Raw genomic sequence first — 20,465 nt, forward strand, 5'->3', positions numbered from 1 at the left:
ACACACATACCCACAGACACACACATACCCACAGACACACACACAGACACACACACACACACACACCACACACACACACACATACACACACAAAGAGACAGGTATCCACTTTCTCCCTCCCTGCTCTTAGCTCCAAAGCTCAGAAGGCAAACAAAGAGATCCGGCCCTCTCCCTTCAAAGCCCTTGGCAAGAGCAGAGACAGGGAGTTGAAAAACCACAGAGGAATTGGGGAGTGTCACAACTTTAAGAGAGTGAGCACAGACGAGAAAGGTCTCCGTGCATGAAAAAAAAGGGATGAACAGGAGAGGAGGGACGACCTTATCAAACCTGACAAGGCAGTGAGCAACTAGTTACCTTTCATCAGCCTGTCAACAGGGACACTCCTCACATTCCTCACACCTGGCCACATGTGGTGTGTAAAACAGATGTGACCTTGTTCTTAAACCTTTCCCTGGTTTCTCTCTCTCTCTCTCTCTCTCTCTCTCTCTAACTCTCTCTTTTTCTTCATCTATAACACTGACACGTCTTATCAGTGATCTTTCAATTCAGGACAATTTTGTTTTATTCAAGTCTTACAAAATATCAGAAAACTGCTCTCTGTATTCCATCTTCGTTTCCAGTTTAACAACATCATACTTTAGAATCATATATTTTATATCACTCTAATGACTAATTTGCCTGTAAATGTGTTCATACCTTTTTCTCTATATCAAGGTATATACTATTTCTCCTCCCTGTCTGATCAGTTAATTACCCACTTGGCTGACTATTGTGCTTAAGGGAGACTTGGCAGCTTCTTTAAACTGCAGGCTGAAACAGAACCAACACTCAAAGTGTGATGCTACATTTTAAGAGCACATACACAAAAACAATAGTTTGAGGTGTGGGGGGGTTACAGATGAATGGGGAAGGATGTGACACATCCTCAGTGTAGATGACGTTGTGCAGCAGGTACTAGTTGTACTAAATGAATGTGCTCTCCCCAGCACTGAATAAGAAACAGATACAACCAAAACAAAAAGAGAAAAAACATGGATAAGGAAGGTATAAAAGGATGTAATAGGATGACTGAGGATTCTGAAGGATGTAGACTGATGCATCAGGCAGTGTTTAGTGAGAAGAGCTGAAAATTATGCACAGAGAGAGAGTTTACAGTGACAACATCAGGAGGACAAAATATCCTTACGTTATATTCTAAAAACCTACAGGACTTTCTAAGCTGGATTCTCCTTCTATGACAGATACATTAAGAGGTCTGTAACAAACCAGTTTGATTGGTCACATGAGGACACCCTGAGGTCAAACACTTCTGTACATCTGGCTCTGTGTGTGTGTGTGTGTGTGTGTGTGCGTGTGTGTGTGTGAACAGACACAGTGTGGTCACATGTTTTATTCAAGTACCTAAAACCCTTAATACAAGCTTGAGACACTCCTGAAAAAGCATGTATTAACATCTTCCATTTAGACACTCGATCACTTTATCAAGAGCACCAGACTGTGACTCTAAGCTGATCTCACATCATTGTGTTAAAAAGAAAAAACGAACAGTATCCAACAGCATGCATCACAAAGCACAGCAACCAAGCCTCAAGCCCAAGTAGCTACGGTCACGGATTGTGAGGCATGTTCTCTTTATGGTTCATTTTGTGCTTGACTGTGAGCGCGCCTCTCGATCCAGCCCGGGCACATCCATCCCAAACATTCGCTGTGACTTGTCTCAGTACAGCCAGATTTCTAAACCAACACATCACAAAAGGCACAATTCATACAACTGATTATGTTTGTCAGCAACCTGTTTCAGTGAAAACCATTGCCGTTGCTCAATGTATGCATTGTTTAGAAATTATACAACGTGTAGGCTCTTGGTCTTTCTGAGTCGGCGTGCCGTCCTGAAAACCCCACACTTGATTTGGTTAGGGATATAAACAACATTTTTTAAATATTTGATTCCTTCAATCATTTTGAAAATGTATTATGTAAAACCTTCACATTTGGATTGAATACATGATGAAAACATCATTGAATTTAAATCAAGCAAATATCAATTTAAAGTCAGGTGTGCCGTTAAAATATAAATAGCATTAATTCCTCATAACTGATGTTGCTACATGAAAGTCAGTGAGCCACTAAGAGACACATGGTGTCCAATGAACTGCCACTTTTGTCTCACCGTGTCATAGCATTCAGTCTCAGTAATTGGACAAAGTCAGTGTAGCGTTGAAGTCTGGGGGCTTGTGCACTATTAATTGTCACTCTGCTTCCCACACAGGAACCCCCTGAAGGTTCAGTTAAAAGTCTTTTCATGGGCAGAAGCACATCTGATCTGAATGTGTCTAATGATGCTTTTCCACTCCCTTCCATTATCCATTCTATTTATTGTGTTTAACAAAATCATTTGGCTGTTCGCTTTTATTTCACATTTATTACATCAGTATCGCTATTTTTTGACTCCATGTATGGGTTTTTTATAGCATTAAATGTTAATATTATTCATTTGAATGCCTTCAAATTTTAGCTGTTTTGCCGCGTTTTTAAAATAGAAAGCTCAGTCAAAAGCCTCTGTTATGGTCAGCAGTTTTAAAAACCCTTAAAAATGATTTGCATTATGGGTTTCAATAAATATGTCTGGTTTGTTGCGCGGATGCACCGTTTTTAACTGGAATGTTCCAGCTACTTTCAAACTTGCTCCGAATCTGCTTCAGTGATTGATTACCAACCTTTCATATTAAGATAGAATTTGTTACCGCAGGTGCACAAAACAATTTGAGAGGTTAATTATTTCTCCAATTATTTGTACACCTGTGTTAATCAATAACACAATTACACAAACAGGCTGAAGAAAATGAAGAGAAAAGAACTATGAAGAGAAAACAGCTGCACCCCAGATATACTAACTATGGTCTTAAAACAAAAATAAAGACACATTTTCAAAATATTCTTTTTTTATGCTTATTTTCAAATGCACTCCTGTTCTCTACAGGTACACATTAATACATACAGGCACACATCAGCAGATTGGAGAAGGAATTTAGACAAAAATATATCCTATTTTTTGATTGTCACACAAGTAGAGGTGCCAAAAATTGATTTGGTGCAGTTGGTTGGTTTGAAATCTGTGGATGAGTGGTGGATAATATTTTCAACACTTAAGCTCCTTCAGAGTCCCACAGCACCAGATAAGAACACACCTGCTCTCCTATCACTCCTAATGTCTAATCTTCAAACCATCTAATTGAAAGCAGCAGGCTGGGAGATTTAGGAATTCTGTTTTTTTTTTTTAAACTCCTCTCTCTATCTCCTCATCATCCCCATGACCCTGGGCTAACAATTATCAAATGACAGTTCATCAAGAGTAGCACAGTCAGCTTCTCTGCTCTTCAGTGCATACTTGGAAGAAGGAAAAAGAAACACTCAAAAACCCACCATTTTCTCTTCTCATCGCTAACGAACTTGAACAAAAGTCTGATTATTTCGATCAGGGTTAAGAATCGCCGTAAGGGCCACGGACCTACGGGATCTTTGCTCTAGGCCCGATAATACCAAATTGCATGATTTAGACGGTCATAAGAATCTTGAGAAGCTCTGCCAATGTGTTTGTATAGATCACGGCAGAAAGGTCTGATTACGTTCGGTTTCCTCCAGGAGGACCGTTGCCAAGGCCTAACCTAGATCATCGACGTTGTTCGGTGTCGCTGTGCAGCACTGGCAGTTCATCATACCCTAATGCAGCACTTGTGTCATTACTCATCCCAGCTACTGACACTGAGCAGAAGGGGCACTAAAGCATCACCAGCTCCCAAGGCTCACAAAACAGCACGGCCACAATCACTGTTTGTGGTGATAGATGAGTCACACTCCTAAGGCTCCACACACTAATCCTCTGTCTGGTCCTACTGTAGGACAGGCACAAACAGCTCCTCTGGATACACTCATGCATTACTCACTGACACATCAGTCAATCTAAAGACATCAACGTTTCTTCCACACGGAGCGAACGCCATAAACTTGCAAAGTCATGATCTCAGTTGCACGGCAGCTTTTTCTGAAAGTGTAGTGAAAAGAGAGCGAGAGAAAAGGAGAAGTATCAGTTTTTCCACCTTAAGGAGCTCCTCCCTTCTCCTGCCATGGTATTTCCACTTTCCAAAGCACTTGGCTGAAAATTGCTTTAAAATTATATAAGAGAGAGAAAGAGAGACGGGATCTCAAAAAGACCACCTGCCTCCTTCAGTGAAAGCAGTCTGACACTCTTTCCATGTACCCTCCTTTACCAACCCTAGGACTGCGTCAGTGAAACGCGTGTGTAAAATGTCATCACAAGGCATAATCTCCAGGATGTGTGACAGGCCAATATTAATTCAGATTTTTCATTCATAGTTAAAATCCATTCTAGTTCAGTCTCTATGTTTCTTGAGGGTGTCCTTCACACCATTTTTGCAACCGATCACTGCATCTCAATGGACCTGTGTTGATAGCATTAATGGAGTTTATAGGCTAACAATTCTCAACAGGTCAATTAACGGAGGCTGGGAATGTGTCAGGACTTGTTCCATGGAGAGAAACAAGTACAGAGAAAATATGAAATCATGGGCCAATTCAATGAACTGAAAGCATTTTTTTGTTCCAGCCCTGAAACGTTGAAAATAAAGATTTACAGACAAGTTGTAGAATATCACAGTCTTGACATTTAGATTATATTGAATTCGTGGTTGCGTCTCTTTCAATGAAGCCCATTGTATCAGCACAACTCATTCCATTTTCTCACTTTGTGGGTTTCCAATGAGTTATCCAATTCAGATACAAACGCTCTCTGTATTGGCAGAACTGAGACGATTACTGCCAAACTTCTGCAAAATGACATAAGTGTTTCAGTGACATTAGGAAACCTTCTCTGCAGCCTGACCTTTTTCTCTATGAGCACAGACGTAGGGTGGGAAGAGCCTGATGTGTGAGCTTTTTAAATCAAATTAGCAGTTGCACTGTTGTAGGAGGTTTCTTCCTACATGTATCGGAATGAAAAAGAATCATGTAGAGATGAGAAATGATTTCACTATGTCTCTGTAAAAGCCAAGTCAAAATTTTGAGGGAGAAGTAACTGCAGCTTCTCCACATAGTGAATGATAAGTTGTAACACACAACAACCAAAGACAACACACCGACAATATACTGTATATACACTCCATATGAGCTAAATTAGTCACAACTGGTCCTCAGACCTCCTAGGGTGCCAAGACACACAAAAACTGGGACTTTCCGTTCTATGGATGTCTATGATATCAGCCTTTGGAGTTTAGGAAAAGGGAGTTACTCTGCACGTCCCAACAGGTACATTGCAGGAACAAGGATAACAAGCGAGGAAAGGGAGACTAGCTTCCGTAGCTGTAAAAACTGTCCCTTCCATTTAACTAGACTGAAGTAAGGATGGTACTATATTTTGCCAAATGAACCCAGTGTTTCATGATAGCACGATATACTCACACTTTGTACATACAACATCAAATAAAGTCAAAGATTTCATCGGATGTGCAAACTATAGCCTGACTGTTATAAAAACTTTTTTGAAAATACTTAATATCCGAAATTGAAATTTAACTTAAATGTACCAAAACGAATTCCAGTTTATTTTTGATCTTGATATGTGACCCTGATTAAAATCGGGCTGAAATTGTGAACTTTGACTTGAAACCCCGCAGCTTCTTCAAATTATTGTATATGCCACAGTTTGAGTATCTGTCGCCAACGGGGTTTCTAAGTCCAACGTACATTCTCGTCTGTGATAAACAAATAAAACGTCTGCCGTGCAGCAGACTGCATATCCAAGGAACATCATACTCAGACATCTCAACTTACTTGCTTCAAAAATGCCAATATTTACTGATGGAAATGATGCATATGATTACCCAGACTAAACATTCATAGCCAGCGAGTACGGAGCCGTTTCCCTAAAGAACCTAACAAGCTGACTTAAGTTGTGGTGTGTGACCGCACAAACTGTTTGACATTAGGGGAGGAGGAAGCACAGAGAAAGAGGTAAGAAATGCAGTAGCGCGCAGGAGGGGGATCAGCAGAAGAAGAGTCACAGGTCTCTTTCCCTCTGTGAGGTTAGCCAAGACTTGCGCATCCTAACGCGTTGTACTTTAATGAACAGGGACAAAAAAGTATTTATCTGCGCGGGATATGAACACACGTCTTCATTTGAAACTTTGGGAATAACATTTGTTTCCTTTTTCCAAAACCTGAAAAACAACAGGTAGGCTGCTGTAACATTTCCAAAACTTTAAAAATAACAGGTAGGCTCCTTTACAGCCTAGTTTACTGCAGGGCTGTAAACGAGAAGTAAATGAACTTTATTCGATGCGTCTTGGATCACATAAATTAATTACTACTCTTGTCTACCCTTCATGACGACCAAGGCTGAATCAAAATGATTTTCAAGTCTTCGGACTTCAATCTCGACTTCGGAGAAATTCATGGTGAGGGGGCTGGACGAACCTGCGACAATACAGCGATGGACATCAACAGAACGACGCTCGCTGTCTTCCAGTGGATCTGAATACGCATATAAAACGTTTCTGCAAATGATATTTCTATGATGGCGAAGATCGCAGTCACCTGGTTGTTTCTTGTTGCTGTACTTCCACGGTCGACCGATATGCAGGGCGCAACACCTGGCTCAGGTGAGTCTTTGTCTGTAAAACCCAGTGGGTTCTCGACGGTTGTCTCTTGATTTAGGTGAGAACTACAACAGTAAAAAACTAAGCGGATTCCTGCCTTGTTATTCAGTAACTTTGTAAAAATGTAGTATGGCATGTTTGGACAATCATTAACACAAGGAATGGTGGTCCTGTGCTCTGTATGTCCAGCGGAATGTAGCATTGGCGGCAAGTTTGAAAACCATATTTGTGCTTTAAATAGGAATCAGACTTAGTATTTCAAATAATGTTCGCTCTACAGAAAACAGTGCATACTCTTAGATAAACAAAAAGCCTAGTTTTAGAACGTGGCCAGGTATTGCGTCATGCCGCTACACCTGTAATCCTAAATATTAATACACTTCAGACATTGATAACAACTCGGAATCTAACAGTGTAATTTTTAATGTAGTGCAAATTTTTAATGAGGTGTATTTCACTACATGGTCGATGTGTCGCCTAGTCTTGTCTGGGATCACTTTCTGTGGCAGTGTCATCGAATCAGGGGCTCAGGTGTGGGACAACAGCACTTAAAAACTTTGCAGTCGTTGACATAAGAAGTGTGTTTTAAAAAACTGAAGCTTCGATGAAAGGTAAAAGTAAACATTTTTTCTAGTACAGAATGAGTTGAGATTCTGTCTAGAGAGCCTAAGAGGATAACAGCCCACCACGCAAACGCCCGATTGATGTAAACACACACACACACAGACACACTTTTTCTTTCTGGAATGCAGAGGAGGAAAGTTAGAACCTTTCTCTCTAAGCAAGGTAACTGAGTTCATATCTTTCCCAGTGATCTCTTTCTTCACCACTTATTACAAGGAATCCCCTTAAGGCCCGGACTAGTTATCAAGATATCATATTCCTATTATTAAAAGATCTTTTTGCTATTTGTAAATTATTTCAAAATGATTTTGGACAGGAAACACAATTTTATATATGACAAATCATGAAATTATGGCAAGTAATGAAATTTCAATCTGTATTCAGATCTGTGAATAAAAATCTACTTTACCTTTTACAATTGCAATATTTAAAATGTGTTACACATATTTAATATGTCAATTACATATTTAAAATGCGTTGTCATCTTAACTTTAGAATTTTTCCAGTATTCTCCTTTCCAGTATTTCATTTATTTATTTATTTCGTTATGAGGGGATTTGTAGGTTTCTCTCATCGCTCTCCCACTCCTGTCAGTCTTAGCGATTACTGTTATTATTATTCACGGACATTTGCTTGGAGCGCTTCCACTGATCACTCCGTTCCCCTTCATCTCCCCCTCCCTCCCTCTCTCTCTCTTTCTCTCTCTCTCAGTCCCCACTGTCACTCTCCCTACATTTCACTCATTTCCAAGCCATCTATAAAACTTTAATGACTGCAAGGAAACCTTGGCCAGCGAATTGGTTGTGTGTGCATGCATTTGTGTGTCTCTGTGTAAGCTCTCTGCTTGTTCATGTGAGAGAGCAGGGTGGATTGATGAGAAAGAACAAAGGCAGTGCATGGAAAAGGAAATGAAGAATGTGATCACAATGGAAGATGTGATGTAATATGCATAATATGTCCACTCTATGACTCTAGCAGATCGCTAGAACTGTGTGTTACAGATTACTGTATGTCTGTGTGTGTTCATTGAAGGAACAATATCTTTAGTAACTTTCCTGGAGGAAAAGGCTATTAAAATGTCTTTTTGGGTGATAAAAATGTATTGTATGGCCGCTGCTTTCTTATTCTGATGCAAAATAAGCTGCAATATCTTTCCTACCTTCTCACTGTATTTTCTGGAATGTCAGTGGAGATTCACGCTAAGCAATTATGCACAAAAGTTCTAATCAAATATTCAGCATAATTTACATTTTTATTCAGAGCTTTTTTTTATTTGTGTAATTAAATGTGAGGAGTTCCTATTAATATTTTATGTAGTAATACAGTGTCCAAGGCCTGTTTTTATTCAGTTTTCTTTCTTTTTTATTTCGGGCTATATCATTTGTTCTGTTCCTCGTGTCTACAAAAAAAAAAAAAGCAAATAAACCTAAAGTTTAACCTAAAGCTAAAACCTAAAAAATAGAGTAGGTTATTATTTTCTGGCATTTCTGACCAGTAATCATACTTTCCACGTCAACTCTTCCTCTGTTACTTGACTGTGTCTCTATTTTCTGCACGGCAATCACTTTTCATAACCTGCAGTATTCTCAAACAAATTTCTTTGACACAAAGACAGTAAGTATTCCTCAAGCTAATCAGTAAATGGCAATCACACTGAGCATGAGAGAGAGTCTTTTATTGCAAGTAGACAAATCCCTCTTCCTGTAGTCTTTTTTTCCTAATTCAACCACTCTTTGTGCCTGTGGCAAAGATTACCACGGAGGGCTGTTAAGTTAATTTCTTATTCCCACTAAATAAATAATCAAGACTTAAATGATTTTTCTCTTCCTCTCTCCCTCTCTCTTTCTTTCTCTCCCTCCTTCTGCCCCCACATACATTTCTTAGCATTAAACTGCTGTGAAGGAGATCTTCTGCTTCTCTTGGACTCATCAGGTAGCGTCTCTTCCTACGAATATTCCAGACTTCTGAACTTCCTGTCTGAGCTGCTCCTCCCGTTTCAGATTGGACAGAACAATGTTAGGGTGGGGCTGCTTCAGGTGGGCACCGAACCACGGCTGGAATTCGGACTGGACACATACAATAACCAGGTAGACCTGCAGGAGGCGCTGTTAAATACGCAGCAGCTTCAGGGAGACACGAACACAGCGCTGGCCCTTGGGCTGGCCCAGGAACTGCTAACCAGGCCGTCAGAGACTGAAAGCCTGCCGAGGGTACTCGTGTGGTTAACGGACGGGGTGAATCCCGGAGCAGTGGAAGAATCCATGATGGCATTGCAGGACAACGGCGTGTCGGTCTTGGTCGTCTCCACTGGACACGGGAATTACCAGCTGCTGCGCAAAGTGGTGAGCCCACCCATTGAGGCCCACCTCTATTTTGTGGATGTTGATGACCTTGGAATCATCACTGAGGACTTGAGGGACGCCATAATCGGTAAGAGAGAGAGAGAAAAAAAAAAAGTTTGAAGAAGGAATGAGGGAGCAAGAGAAGGGGAGATGGAAAGTGTGACTGAGAGAGACAGGGAGAGAGAATATTTGGGGAAGGGATTTTTGGCTTTGTTTGACAGATCCTGAAATGTGTTGCGCTCGAACATGCCCGTATTTTGCGCTGATTGGAGGAGAAGGCAGCTTATTCGTGGTATAACAGTTTACGTCTTAGTGTTTAGATTTGTCCCGGAATTTAACAATTCTAATTCCCGCTATGGGAATCAGTGGGACAATAATTTCTCATATTTTGGGGGCTAGCGAGTCTACCAGGGTTTATCCCCTCTTGTAACATGGCAGTGGTCACTGATCGTCAGATGCCTCAAAAGTTACAGGTATAATCAAATGAACAGTACCGTCTTTCGACTGAGTTGACTGCTGCTTGAGGGGGAAACCTAAGGACATTTTTTCATGTTACAGCCCTTAATTAGAATATCATTTAAGCAAAAATCAGTAGGAAAAGGGATGCACATTTTATAAGGAATTTTGTGGGGGGGAAAAGGAAAAATGTAGTCAGATATTATTTGTCTCTGAGAAGTCTCTGAGCTGTTCTGTCAAGACATTCAAACGATATTATGTTAGTGGTGGGAATAAACTGTTAGATCGCAGGCAGCTGCCTGGAGTGTGAAACCTGATGCGTTTTAGATAACAGCGTGGAGATTGCAGCTACTCTCAGACTCTCCCAGAAACATATCACTTTAAGATTACTAAACGAGGACATGTCACACATCCTTACTGGGCTCTCAGAGCAGGTTCAAAATGTTAACACTTCACATCTCATTCTGACTCAGAACAGATACTCATCAAATAACTGTCACTGCCACATTCGAATCAACACACTCCTTCTCCTACATCCAAGAGTTCTACCTGTAAAATCACTCAACTTCTCATACTTAAGTGTATAAGCGAGGCGATTGTGCTGTTGTCGATTGGTGTCTGTGTTCATGAGTATTATTGTGAAGGGTTGTGTGATGTTAATAATCATCCACATAACCCTGCAGTTGATATACTATTGATATACAGTCAGTTATAATAGGACCTCTGGCCTCATTATATTTGATTGATCTCCATCGGTCGTGATGTAAGAGGCTAAAGATGGAACTATCATACCCAGTATTAATCATCATCAGTATGCTGAAGTGTGTCACTGGGAATAGGTTTCTGGCAGTGACTTGTCTGCTGTTGCCACCAGTCGCTCTATATTAACACATATTGCGTTTTCAAAATTCATGATGTCGTCATGTTACTACTCTCTCATTAAAACGGACTGTTTTTGACCTAGAGCTGCTACGTGCTGAGAAGTTGCAGGTTCGCGATGTCACGTCTCGCAGTGCAATGCTGCACTGGAGACCCATACTAAGAGGTGGTCTGGGCTACTACGAACTGCAGTACGGCCCAGCACGAGGATCAGGAGGCGGGGGACAGGGCTCGACCAACTCAGGGGCCAGCACCAGCGGTGGTCGGTATCACAAACTCATCCTCTCTGGAGAGTCCAGCCAGACGGAACTGACCGACCTGCAGTCAGACACCACTTACACCGCGTGGCTCAGGCCAGAGTCTAACCTGGACTTCTTAAAAACCCTCAGTGCCACCTTCAGAACGCTACCAGGTGGGAGAAAGGAGAAGGCTTCATGAAGAGAAATGGAAAGTTAAAAGTTGTGCTAGAAAGTAGGATAATTGAACTGACAGAAACTGTAAACTATTTAATAATTTTCTACCTTCTGGTATTTTTCCCCTCAATGGGGATTGTTGAACTATGGTACTGTGCTTTGGCTGGATGACAGACTGTCTGTCCTACTTTTCCATCTTTTCATTTTCCAATCTTTCTCTTATTTCACTGCTATCCATCATCCAGAAATCCTGAGTCCAAGCAGTGTAACGGTGTCTGAATCTGGCACGGACAGCGTGCGTGTGAGCTGGGGTCCGCTGCAGCCCGCCAGCGTCAGGAGCTACACTGTAGAGTATGGAGCGATACCCCGCGGGGAGGTCCGTACAGCCACGCTAAACAACCACCAGTCCAGCATGCTGCTGACCAGACTTCAGCCTGACACTCAGTACCTGGTCACAGTCAGCGCACTGCACTCGAATGGCCAAGAGAAGGCCATGTCTGTCAAAGCCTGCACACAGGAAGGTGAGAGGAAGTTTTCTTCTGAAACGCTAGAAATGGTGTAAAATAATCCTGATGCCAGATACAAGGGTTTTGTTTCAAAGCCAATATTTTTCGGTGTAAAATCCTTTAGTTAATTTTTCAACGTTTTATTATTACTGGGAGGCTGTTGTAAAGAGTCAAAAAGTAAGCGTTTCGTATTTCTCCCTGTCTCAGTTCTTCCTGGCCTGGCTGACCTCCAGTTGACTCCAGTAGGACAAGACTCTGTGCAGGTCCAGTGGCGGGGACAGGGGGAGGGTTTGCAAGGTTACTGGGTGAAATGGAATGCAGGACGTGACTCCGCCTCTTCTTCCATGTACCTGCCTCCGAATTCTCTGTCCACTTTGCTCACCCGCGTGAGTCCTGCCAGCCGTGTGTGTGTGTCACCTGTGTATAGGACGGCGCGTGGAGAAGGCCTTTGCTGCACAACACACACATAGTCAGGTGAGATATCTGGAATGCTAGCTCAAACACACTCACAATCACCACTATAAACAGACATACTACCAACCATGCAGACTATATTTCACTTTCTGTCAGCCGCTGTGAATCTCCTAACATATGGATGTAGTTGAAGTGATATTATAATTTATTCTGTGCTGCCTGAGAAGCACTCAGTTTGAAGTTGGTTTATGTAACTCTCTCTCTATCTCTTCAGGTCTCTAATGGCCTCAATGTTCTGGGAATTGATATCCCAATATAAAACGACTCTTGTGAGGAGTTCTTCACAAGAGGATGCCAATTACATTGGAAATCAACTTTGTTTGATGTATTTTTTTCCTTTGCAGAAGAAAAAAAAAAAAAAAACTATTATCACATCAAAGGAAAATATTTCTCCAAAGTTATTTTTCTCATTTTATTCTTTGCTCAAGGACGGCAGCCATGTCAGAAATATATGAATATTCATCAGTCGATACAAATTCATGGGAGATCATGGGTGAGCACTCGCACATGTACATGCTGTGTCAGAAGCAGCTTCTCTTAAGAGGATTCAAGCACAGAGAGCGACAGAGACCCTCTTCACTAGCAATTTCTCTCAGCGAATATGCAGAGGAACTCAAGAGGCAAATCACCAGGGTGAGCGGAGGACTGGAATCTCCAGAACGAACAAACAAGACGATGACTAGGGCTTCGCGAAAGAGACTGAAGAATATTAACAAACAAACCATTTTGTACCTTAGTGTCCTTTACGTACTCTAAGCAATGTCTGTCTTACTACCTTTCCATCTTATATTAATACAAACACTTGTCATTGCAAACCAAACATATGAGTCACAAGTCCAGTGTACATCCATTTACTGGGAAATAAAATTGTTAACACTTGCATCACGTACACAGAAATACACAGATGCACACACACAAATAAACCAGTATTTCATTAGAAAGTCTCTGCCTGGCTAAATAAAGAGTAAATGGGAATGGGTGAACTTATTAAATGCCTCCACTCTGTTGCACTGATGTGTGTGTTTGATTGAATGAACTCTCTGATATACTCCTCTGAAGCCTTTCAGACTGCTAGCTTGTGAATATCGCTACCCAGTGGCCATTTACTATACTACAGTTTGGTGTATACTGACCGCTGACAACATTCAACAAAAAAAAAAAAATCATATGCAAACACTTCAGTTTACAAGGTATGAGCAAATTAATTTCAGATTAATAAATTAAACAGATAAAGAATATTTCACCTTAAAATGTTCTTGATGGTTTGTGAGATGCTTTCTTTGGTGTGTCTTTTTTTGATACGTCTATGAATAGACATTAAACCATTTGTATTGTGGGACAAGACTGACTTTTGTTTTCATGTCATACATTTGTGTTGTAGCAATTATTATAACAGTTAGTCAAAATATGCATTGTATGCTCTACGAGCAGTGGGCCCACATCCAAATAGACCGACTAACAAAATAATTGTACATTGCCAAAAGCACTGATGGAAGTGTAGACCTCATATAAAGTTATCACAGACGTTGTGATGGCTGATATAATATAACAATTCGTATCGTCGGACGCATTTAATTTTAGTAAAAGATTGAATTATTTTTAGACAGAAGCACCGTAGTTATATATCTCTTGATTTGAAGTTACGTAAAGAACTCACACACAGACACACACACACACAAACAACCACACACAAAGCCCCAAAACCCCCTGCAAATTAGGCAAAATATTAACGTTAAAAGGAGGTGTAGTATAGGTGACAGCCGTACCTGCTTAAGTTGAATAGGAATTATGAAGCCTATTAAGCGCGTTTGAAAACGAAAAGAGAATAAAAAAGACTACCGCCAGCAATCACTGACTGAAATCAATCTCTCTCTCTCTCTCTCTCTCTCTCTTCAAAGTTGTGAGAAGCGGTGTACACCATCCACGTCAACATAACGGGGAGCAAAGAGAAAACTTTATTTATCAAGGACAGCAGCTGTAGTGACGGTGACAGCCGTATGGGCAACTTCAGAATAATAGTCACAATCTGCTTAAGGCGTTTGAAATTTAAAAAGAGTGAGCAATGACAGTCTTTCTCCCTCGTGTTACATCTCCAAAACTGTGAGAGGCGGTAGATACCATCCACGTCATCTGAACAGGGAGCAAAAAGAGAATAAGGGGTCTTGTGGGCGTGTTCAATAAGCACCTTGGTCCAATCATAGGCTTAATCTACAAGACTTCGAACTTTCTTTGGGCCTCGACATCTGCTACATATGCCGGCGTTTGAATGTGCAATGTCGGCTGGAGATTTAAGAATTCCCGGCGAAGGAATTCTGATAGGAGATAAACTGTACTCTGCAGTGCTCCTTACGTTAGAGAACTGTATTTTACCGTTGGAGCGATTGCTTCGAAGTCCTTCGTCTGAACATGGACTGCCTTCAGATACGGAAGAGCAACTGCGGATAAGAGGTTGCGAAATGATTCAGGCCGCAGGGATACTGTTGAGACTTCCACAGGTCAGCGTTTGTCTAAGCGACGTCACGTACTGCAAACAGCAATAAAGATTGACGCATCTTCCAAAGTGTCCTTTAGGCACGTGCTTTGTATACATCTGTGGCGTGCAGTTGTTTACATTGTAATTGTACAGCGTGTGTTGGCCGAAACATTGCGGTGACGGCACTTGTCTTGCAAAGATGATCATGTTAAGCATGACTCTTTTTCAAGGTTGCCATGGCCACAGGACAGATCCTTTTCCAGCGGTTCTTTTATTGCAAGTCCTTTGTGAGACACTGTGCCGAAGTAAGTAGCCTACACGTTTAAGAATTAGCCCATGCTAGTCAGTGTTCATGAACAGTTGATCAGTTAAGCAAGTATCCACAGATCATTTGCAGAAAACGAAACACACTCAGACACACACACACACACACACTCAAGACCCCCACATCTGTCTAAGTCGTGTATGTCCTCTGTGCTCAGTCAGTTGCAATGGCATGCGTGCACCTGGCCTCGAAGATCGAGGAGGAGCCGCGGAGAGTCCGAGATGTGTTGAATGTTTTCCACTATCTAAAACACAGTGAAGGTGACAGGTAATGGTGTAACCTATAAACATTCCACCATGTACACATAAACGTACACATCGACTTATAGATTATGAAATCATGCATACATAATTTTTCAAACGTTTGTCAGTACCTGATAAATTGTACTTATCCAAATCCTCCAGTTTCAGCAAGTTCAGAATAAACCCTTAAAACAAACCCATGACTGTTAAGACTGCAGTAGAATGTTCTGGTAATGGAATGAGGTATTTCATCCCTCCAAGTGTTCCTAGTTTACACAATACATTCCGTTTTACTAGAATATGAAGATAGATATGGAAGAATTGACCAGTTCCTTTCATCAGGAAACCGGGCCCGATGCCTTTGGACGCCAGCTATATTAACCTGAAGAGTCAGGTGATTAAAGCCGAGAGGAGAGTACTGAAGGAACTTGGCTTCTGTGTGCATGTCAAACATCCCCACAAGGTACATATCATACACAGAAGTTTATGAGTAAATGATGATATCCAGTTGTCCTCTAATAAATGTACTTGCGTTTCAGATCATTGTCATGTACCTCCAGGTGCTGGAGTGTGAGAAAAATACAAAGCTTGTCCAAATGTCCTGGTAATGGATTTTCTTTTCTCCCCTCCCTTGTTCTATTGATTTTAATCCAAATTTAGCTCTGTTCACTGATCAATAAACAGATGATGAAGCTTTTGAATTCTACTGAAGCCCCCTCTCTCTCTCTCTCTCTCGCTCTCCCTCTCTCTTTCTCACTCTGAAATTTTACTTTCCTTCAGGAATTACATGAATGATAGCCTGAGAACCGATGTGTTCTTGAGGTACAAAGCCGAAACTGTAGCTTGCGCCTGTATCTACCTGTCAGCTCGATCACTTCAGGTGTGTATGCTTACCATTCCTTCATACAATCACACATTTAGACTGGAATGAATCCTTTTCGTAGTAAACATCGTGAAGATATTTTCGCTCAAGCTCTTTTTCTATTCATTCCTGACAGATCCCACTTCCAGACCAACCACCCTGGTTTCTGTTATTTGGGGCCACAGAGGAGGAGCTGAGGGACATTTCTGGGCGTATCCTGAGGCTTTACACCCTGCCCTCTGTCCCTCTCTCCACCCTGCTGCGGCAGGTGGAGGTGTGTCGTCAAGCACTGGAGGCTCAGAGTGCAAAAGCCAAACGGGGAGGAGGGTCGCTGCTGGCCGTCGGCACTCCCACCCTGGACCCTCCCTCTAGTTTCTCTCCTGGCTCCAAAGCTGGTGAGACTTCGTGCATCCTTCTGACTGCTGTGCTCTACTCATTACGCATTCTTCCTTTAAACTCACCTCTTTCTTTCTTTCTTTTTCTATCTTTCCTTCCTGGCAGTGTTGGTGGTGCATAGAGTTTTCTCTCTTTTTTTTTTTTCTCTAGTCACTTGTATGCCTTGTTAAATGCATTCATGTTGGCTTGTATGTTCCCTAGCATCACCTGCTGGCGCACAACAGAATCGTGAGTCTACAGTATCTGAAATAGCCCTGAAAAACGTCTGTCGAAAGCTTGCAAACGGAGAACGGTAAGATTAACTGTGTGAAGAGAATGTGTATTTGTGATCGCACATATGATTTAAATGTTTCTCATGTTTACTTTTCTCTGTCTGTCAGGAGAATTCGACTCAGTCGCAGCGATGAGAGGAGGGAAACTCATTCCATATCATCCCCTCCCAGACGCAGGTGAGGGAACAATCCTGTGCCCTAACTGTCAAATGCTGAAAATTCGTACCATAACTGATTAATAATCTCTCTCTCTCTCTCTCTCTCTCTTTCTCTCTCTTTCTCTCAATTTTAGGCGCAGCTGTAGCGTTTCCTCTCCAGGGCGCTCAGTGTCCCCTGTTTACCGGAGAAAACAGTACAGTCAAAGGGAGAGAGATAGAGAGAGGGAACGCCGTAGAGAGAGAGAGCGAGAGCGGGAGAGAGGACGAAAGGAAGGATACTCATCCCACAGAAGATGAAGACGGTTGTCGATGTGTACAGAGTATCCATGAATGCCACGACAAAAGAGGCAAATTTACTTTTGTATTTTTTTTTTTTTATGTATTTTTATTTTTTTTATGTTGTATGTACTAAGAGACTCTGAGGACAAAATGCAAAATGGGAAGTGAAATGTGACTTTGAATAAAAAGGGACCAATTTTATTTGTTTCTTCTTTTGTGTAGCAATGACAAGGATATACTGATGTGTGAGAAATGTATCACAAAATACAGTCACAATACTCAGTTACGAAAAATGATTATCACGAAGCTAAAAAAAAATAGAATCATAATGTCTCTCTGCCTCAGTAAGGGAAGTCCTGGGATAGAAAAGCTTCCAATTTTTCCTCAGCTTTTGATTTTGACATGAAGCTAGTCAGTGGACTGTGCTGCATGTAAGGTATTTTATTCAATCAGCCCTAGAGTTAATTAATCTCTTGAGTCCCTTCAACGTACGCTTTCAGCTTCTTGCCTCAACCTTTTATCAGTTCCTTCACTGGAAACCCACCCTCCCACCTCTCCTTTAACTTTGGTTGAGCATCCAGGGAGTTCCATCTGAGAAAGGTGGACATGTAGGAGGTTTCTGTTGATGTGGTAACCATGGAGATGTTACACATCTCTTCCAGAGGGTTTCAGTGACTCATCTTTGAAAGGTTGGCAGTCAAAATTTGATATCGGTGTGATTGAAGTCAACGAAAGTCGGCGTAAGTTTTGTCTGTGAGGAGTTCTCCGACATGGAAGGCTTTTGAAACCCATCATAAACCCTGATGGGAAGATGAAGTCTGAGGAACCTGTTTTAACATTGCAGGCGTAACGTTTTTGAAAACGCGCAGTTGGATTTACAGTAAACATGGATAACGAATACCTAGTCCAGGGAACTGCTCTCCCGGTGGGCATGGGCCTGCGGCTCTACGTGTCCCCGGCACAAACAGCCTTCTATATCATCTTCGTGATGCTGGGCATCATTGGAAATGCTGTGGTGGTTAGTGTGGTCGGGGAAGGAGTTATAAGAGAGCCCGGAGGGGGCCGTAGTTCGGACATGATCCTGGTGAACATGGCCTTTTCTAACCTGATGGTATCTGTGATGAGGAATTCTCTGCTGATCATCTCAGATCTAGGATTAGAGGTATGGAGGGTTTGAGACTGAATGGTTGAAAGGATCAGAGGGTGAGGTACGGAGCTGGAAAATGACGATTTGGGATGATTAGCCTGGATCTGACTGTTAAAGTATTCATTTGGCGAGATGAGAGAGGGCTAGCGCTGTGATCGTCTTATTCTGTGTCTCTGCAGGATTACATTAAGAGTAAGACATTAGAACGGGCTGGTAATGTTAACCCAGAGAGAGACAGAGAGGAACATAGGTGATGTAGGCATTATGGTGAAGTTTATCACTGTTTATATTTTTCAAAAATGACCAATTTTTCAAATTTTTTTCATTATTTGAAGGTCTCCCATACCTTGCAGAGTTCATTTGTTTAATGTATTTGACTTTTTTCTGCTCTCTCTCATACTGTTTTATTATCCAGACGACATTATTATTATTGTTCTCAGTCTTTTGTTCTTTCTTTACTGAGAGCCTGTATCCATTTCTCTCTGTGTCTTTAGTTGTATTCCTCCAAAGGTTGGTGCCAGTTTTTGATGGGCGTCTGGGTGTGGCTCCGCTCAGTAAACGTGTGGTCTACTTTTTTCCTAAGCGCGTTCCACTTTCAGACATTGAGACGCGTGGCCCCGCCCGTTGTGAATTTGCATGGCCCTCGTGGTCCACCAAGGTCACTGCTGGCAGGTTTTGCACTAATTTGGATTGTGAATCTGATGTACTCAATCCCTGCATTTATCTTCTCCACCAGTGGAGATCAAAACACCACAGAGGTAAGTCAAAACACAGAGCAAATGATACATCAGCTGGGCCAAAGCAGCGGTTTGTTATTGATTTCTACTCTTTGAAACAACAGTTTCCGAGTTAAGCGGAGGCCATGTTCTACAATTTGTACTTACTTGACAACAGCACAGATACTCTAAATGGAGAAGTTGAATTCTTTTCTCTGCTGTCTACAGACCTTAATGCTTGTTAGCAGCACGACACGACCGTTGTTAGGATGTATCTGGAATTTCGCTACCCCCAATAGTGGTCTTATCTATGCCACCACTTCAATGGTTATCCATGAGACGCTGCCAATTCTCTTGATGTGCATCAGCAACATGGGCTCCCTCCTCACACTGTACTCACACGCACGTTTGCGAAAACCTGAACACATGAGTCAGGATGCCCCCATTATCAGGAGAGTTCCAGCCGAAAGACGTGCTGCCAAGGTGAGTATAAAACCAGTACAGGCATGTAGGAAAATCAGAACCTTTATGACGGGTTGTAAAGCAGCAGATGAGTTAAAAGCATAACAGGATAGCGTTGTAAGATTTTGTGTTGTTTGTAGCACAATCCAAGTGGTAAAACCGTGCAAAAACTGCTCCTGCGAGATTTGATAAAGCATCTATGCTGATGAATTTTTAATATCTATCACCATTTAACAGTCATAGCCATACAGAGGGCTGATGATGGAACTAACTGTGGAATGGTGATTAAGCTGCCAATTCTTAAACAGTGAACACATACCCTGCTCTTTTACTGCTACCTTCCTCCAACCTCTTTTTTTCTCTCTCAGGTGATTCTGGCTTTAGTCATGCTGTTCATCACTTCCTGGGGCACTAGTATCATTTCTGTAAATTACTTCAATTACAACCGTGGCTCCTCAACTGAGTTTCTGCTGGTCATTTCGAGATTTGCGAACATTACCTTCATTGCCTTGTCACCGATTGTTTTGGCAGTAGGTCATCGGCGGCTCCGCTCAGTCATAAAGTCTGTCCTTTCACACTAACGACCCCTCTCTCTGACTCTTTTCCCAGCTGACTTTTCTTCTCATCCCAGGTGAATTTGTGAATAAGCATAAAACGAGAGCCATTCCTTTAAGTGACACACACACACACACAGACATATGTTCACTTCATGCCAGAAAATATTTTCTTTGCACAATGTTTTCAAACAAAAATACCTGTGTCTTCATA

General features: G+C 41.7%; 2 protein-coding genes across 2 annotated transcripts; both read left to right on the forward strand.

The window, feature by feature from the left end:
• Positions 1-6,175: 6,175 nt before the first annotated feature.
• LOC115814640 (von Willebrand factor A domain-containing protein 1-like) lies at positions 6,176-13,352 on the forward strand. Its single transcript, XM_030777550.1, has 7 exons — positions 6,176-6,247; positions 6,411-6,674; positions 9,180-9,725; positions 11,058-11,384; positions 11,631-11,906; positions 12,099-12,365; positions 12,794-13,352. The coding sequence occupies exons 2-6, from the start codon at positions 6,587-6,589 to the stop codon at positions 12,359-12,361; spliced, it is 1,500 nt and encodes a 499-aa protein (XP_030633410.1). The 5' UTR covers positions 6,176-6,247; positions 6,411-6,586; the 3' UTR covers positions 12,362-12,365; positions 12,794-13,352.
• A 1,286-nt stretch (positions 13,353-14,638) lies between these two features.
• On the forward strand, positions 14,639-20,373 carry LOC115814641 (cyclin-L2-like). Its single transcript, XM_030777551.1, has 13 exons — positions 14,639-14,860; positions 15,069-15,143; positions 15,321-15,430; positions 15,748-15,868; positions 15,945-16,009; positions 16,186-16,285; positions 16,404-16,662; positions 16,865-16,955; positions 17,044-17,080; positions 18,295-18,534; positions 19,014-19,277; positions 19,464-19,718; positions 20,066-20,373. Exons 1-13 carry the CDS (start codon positions 14,639-14,641, stop codon positions 20,276-20,278), a joined length of 2,052 nt encoding a protein of 683 aa, XP_030633411.1. The 3' UTR covers positions 20,279-20,373.
• The last annotated feature ends 92 nt before the right edge of the window (positions 20,374-20,465 follow it).

The sequence above is a fragment of the Chanos chanos genome, chromosome 6 (assembly GCF_902362185.1).
Source record: "Chanos chanos chromosome 6, fChaCha1.1, whole genome shotgun sequence".
Lineage (NCBI taxonomy): Eukaryota > Metazoa > Chordata > Actinopteri > Gonorynchiformes > Chanidae > Chanos > Chanos chanos.

Coding starts and splice junctions, on each gene's coding strand:
- LOC115814640 (XM_030777550.1), top strand. CDS start 6,587: ATGATGGCGAAGATCGCAGTCACCTGGTTGTTTCTTGTTGCTGTACTT. Junction 6,675..9,179: donor GGGCGCAACACCTGGCTCAG/GTGAGTCTTTGT, acceptor TACATTTCTTAG/CATTAAACTGCTGTGAAGGA. Junction 11,385..11,630: donor CACCTTCAGAACGCTACCAG/GTGGGAGAAAGG, acceptor TCCATCATCCAG/AAATCCTGAGTCCAAGCAGT.
- LOC115814641 (XM_030777551.1), top strand. CDS start 14,639: ATGTCGGCTGGAGATTTAAGAATTCCCGGCGAAGGAATTCTGATAGGA. Junction 15,431..15,747: donor AAACACAGTGAAGGTGACAG/GTAATGGTGTAA, acceptor TCCTTTCATCAG/GAAACCGGGCCCGATGCCTT. Junction 19,719..20,065: donor CCGAAAGACGTGCTGCCAAG/GTGAGTATAAAA, acceptor TTTCTCTCTCAG/GTGATTCTGGCTTTAGTCAT.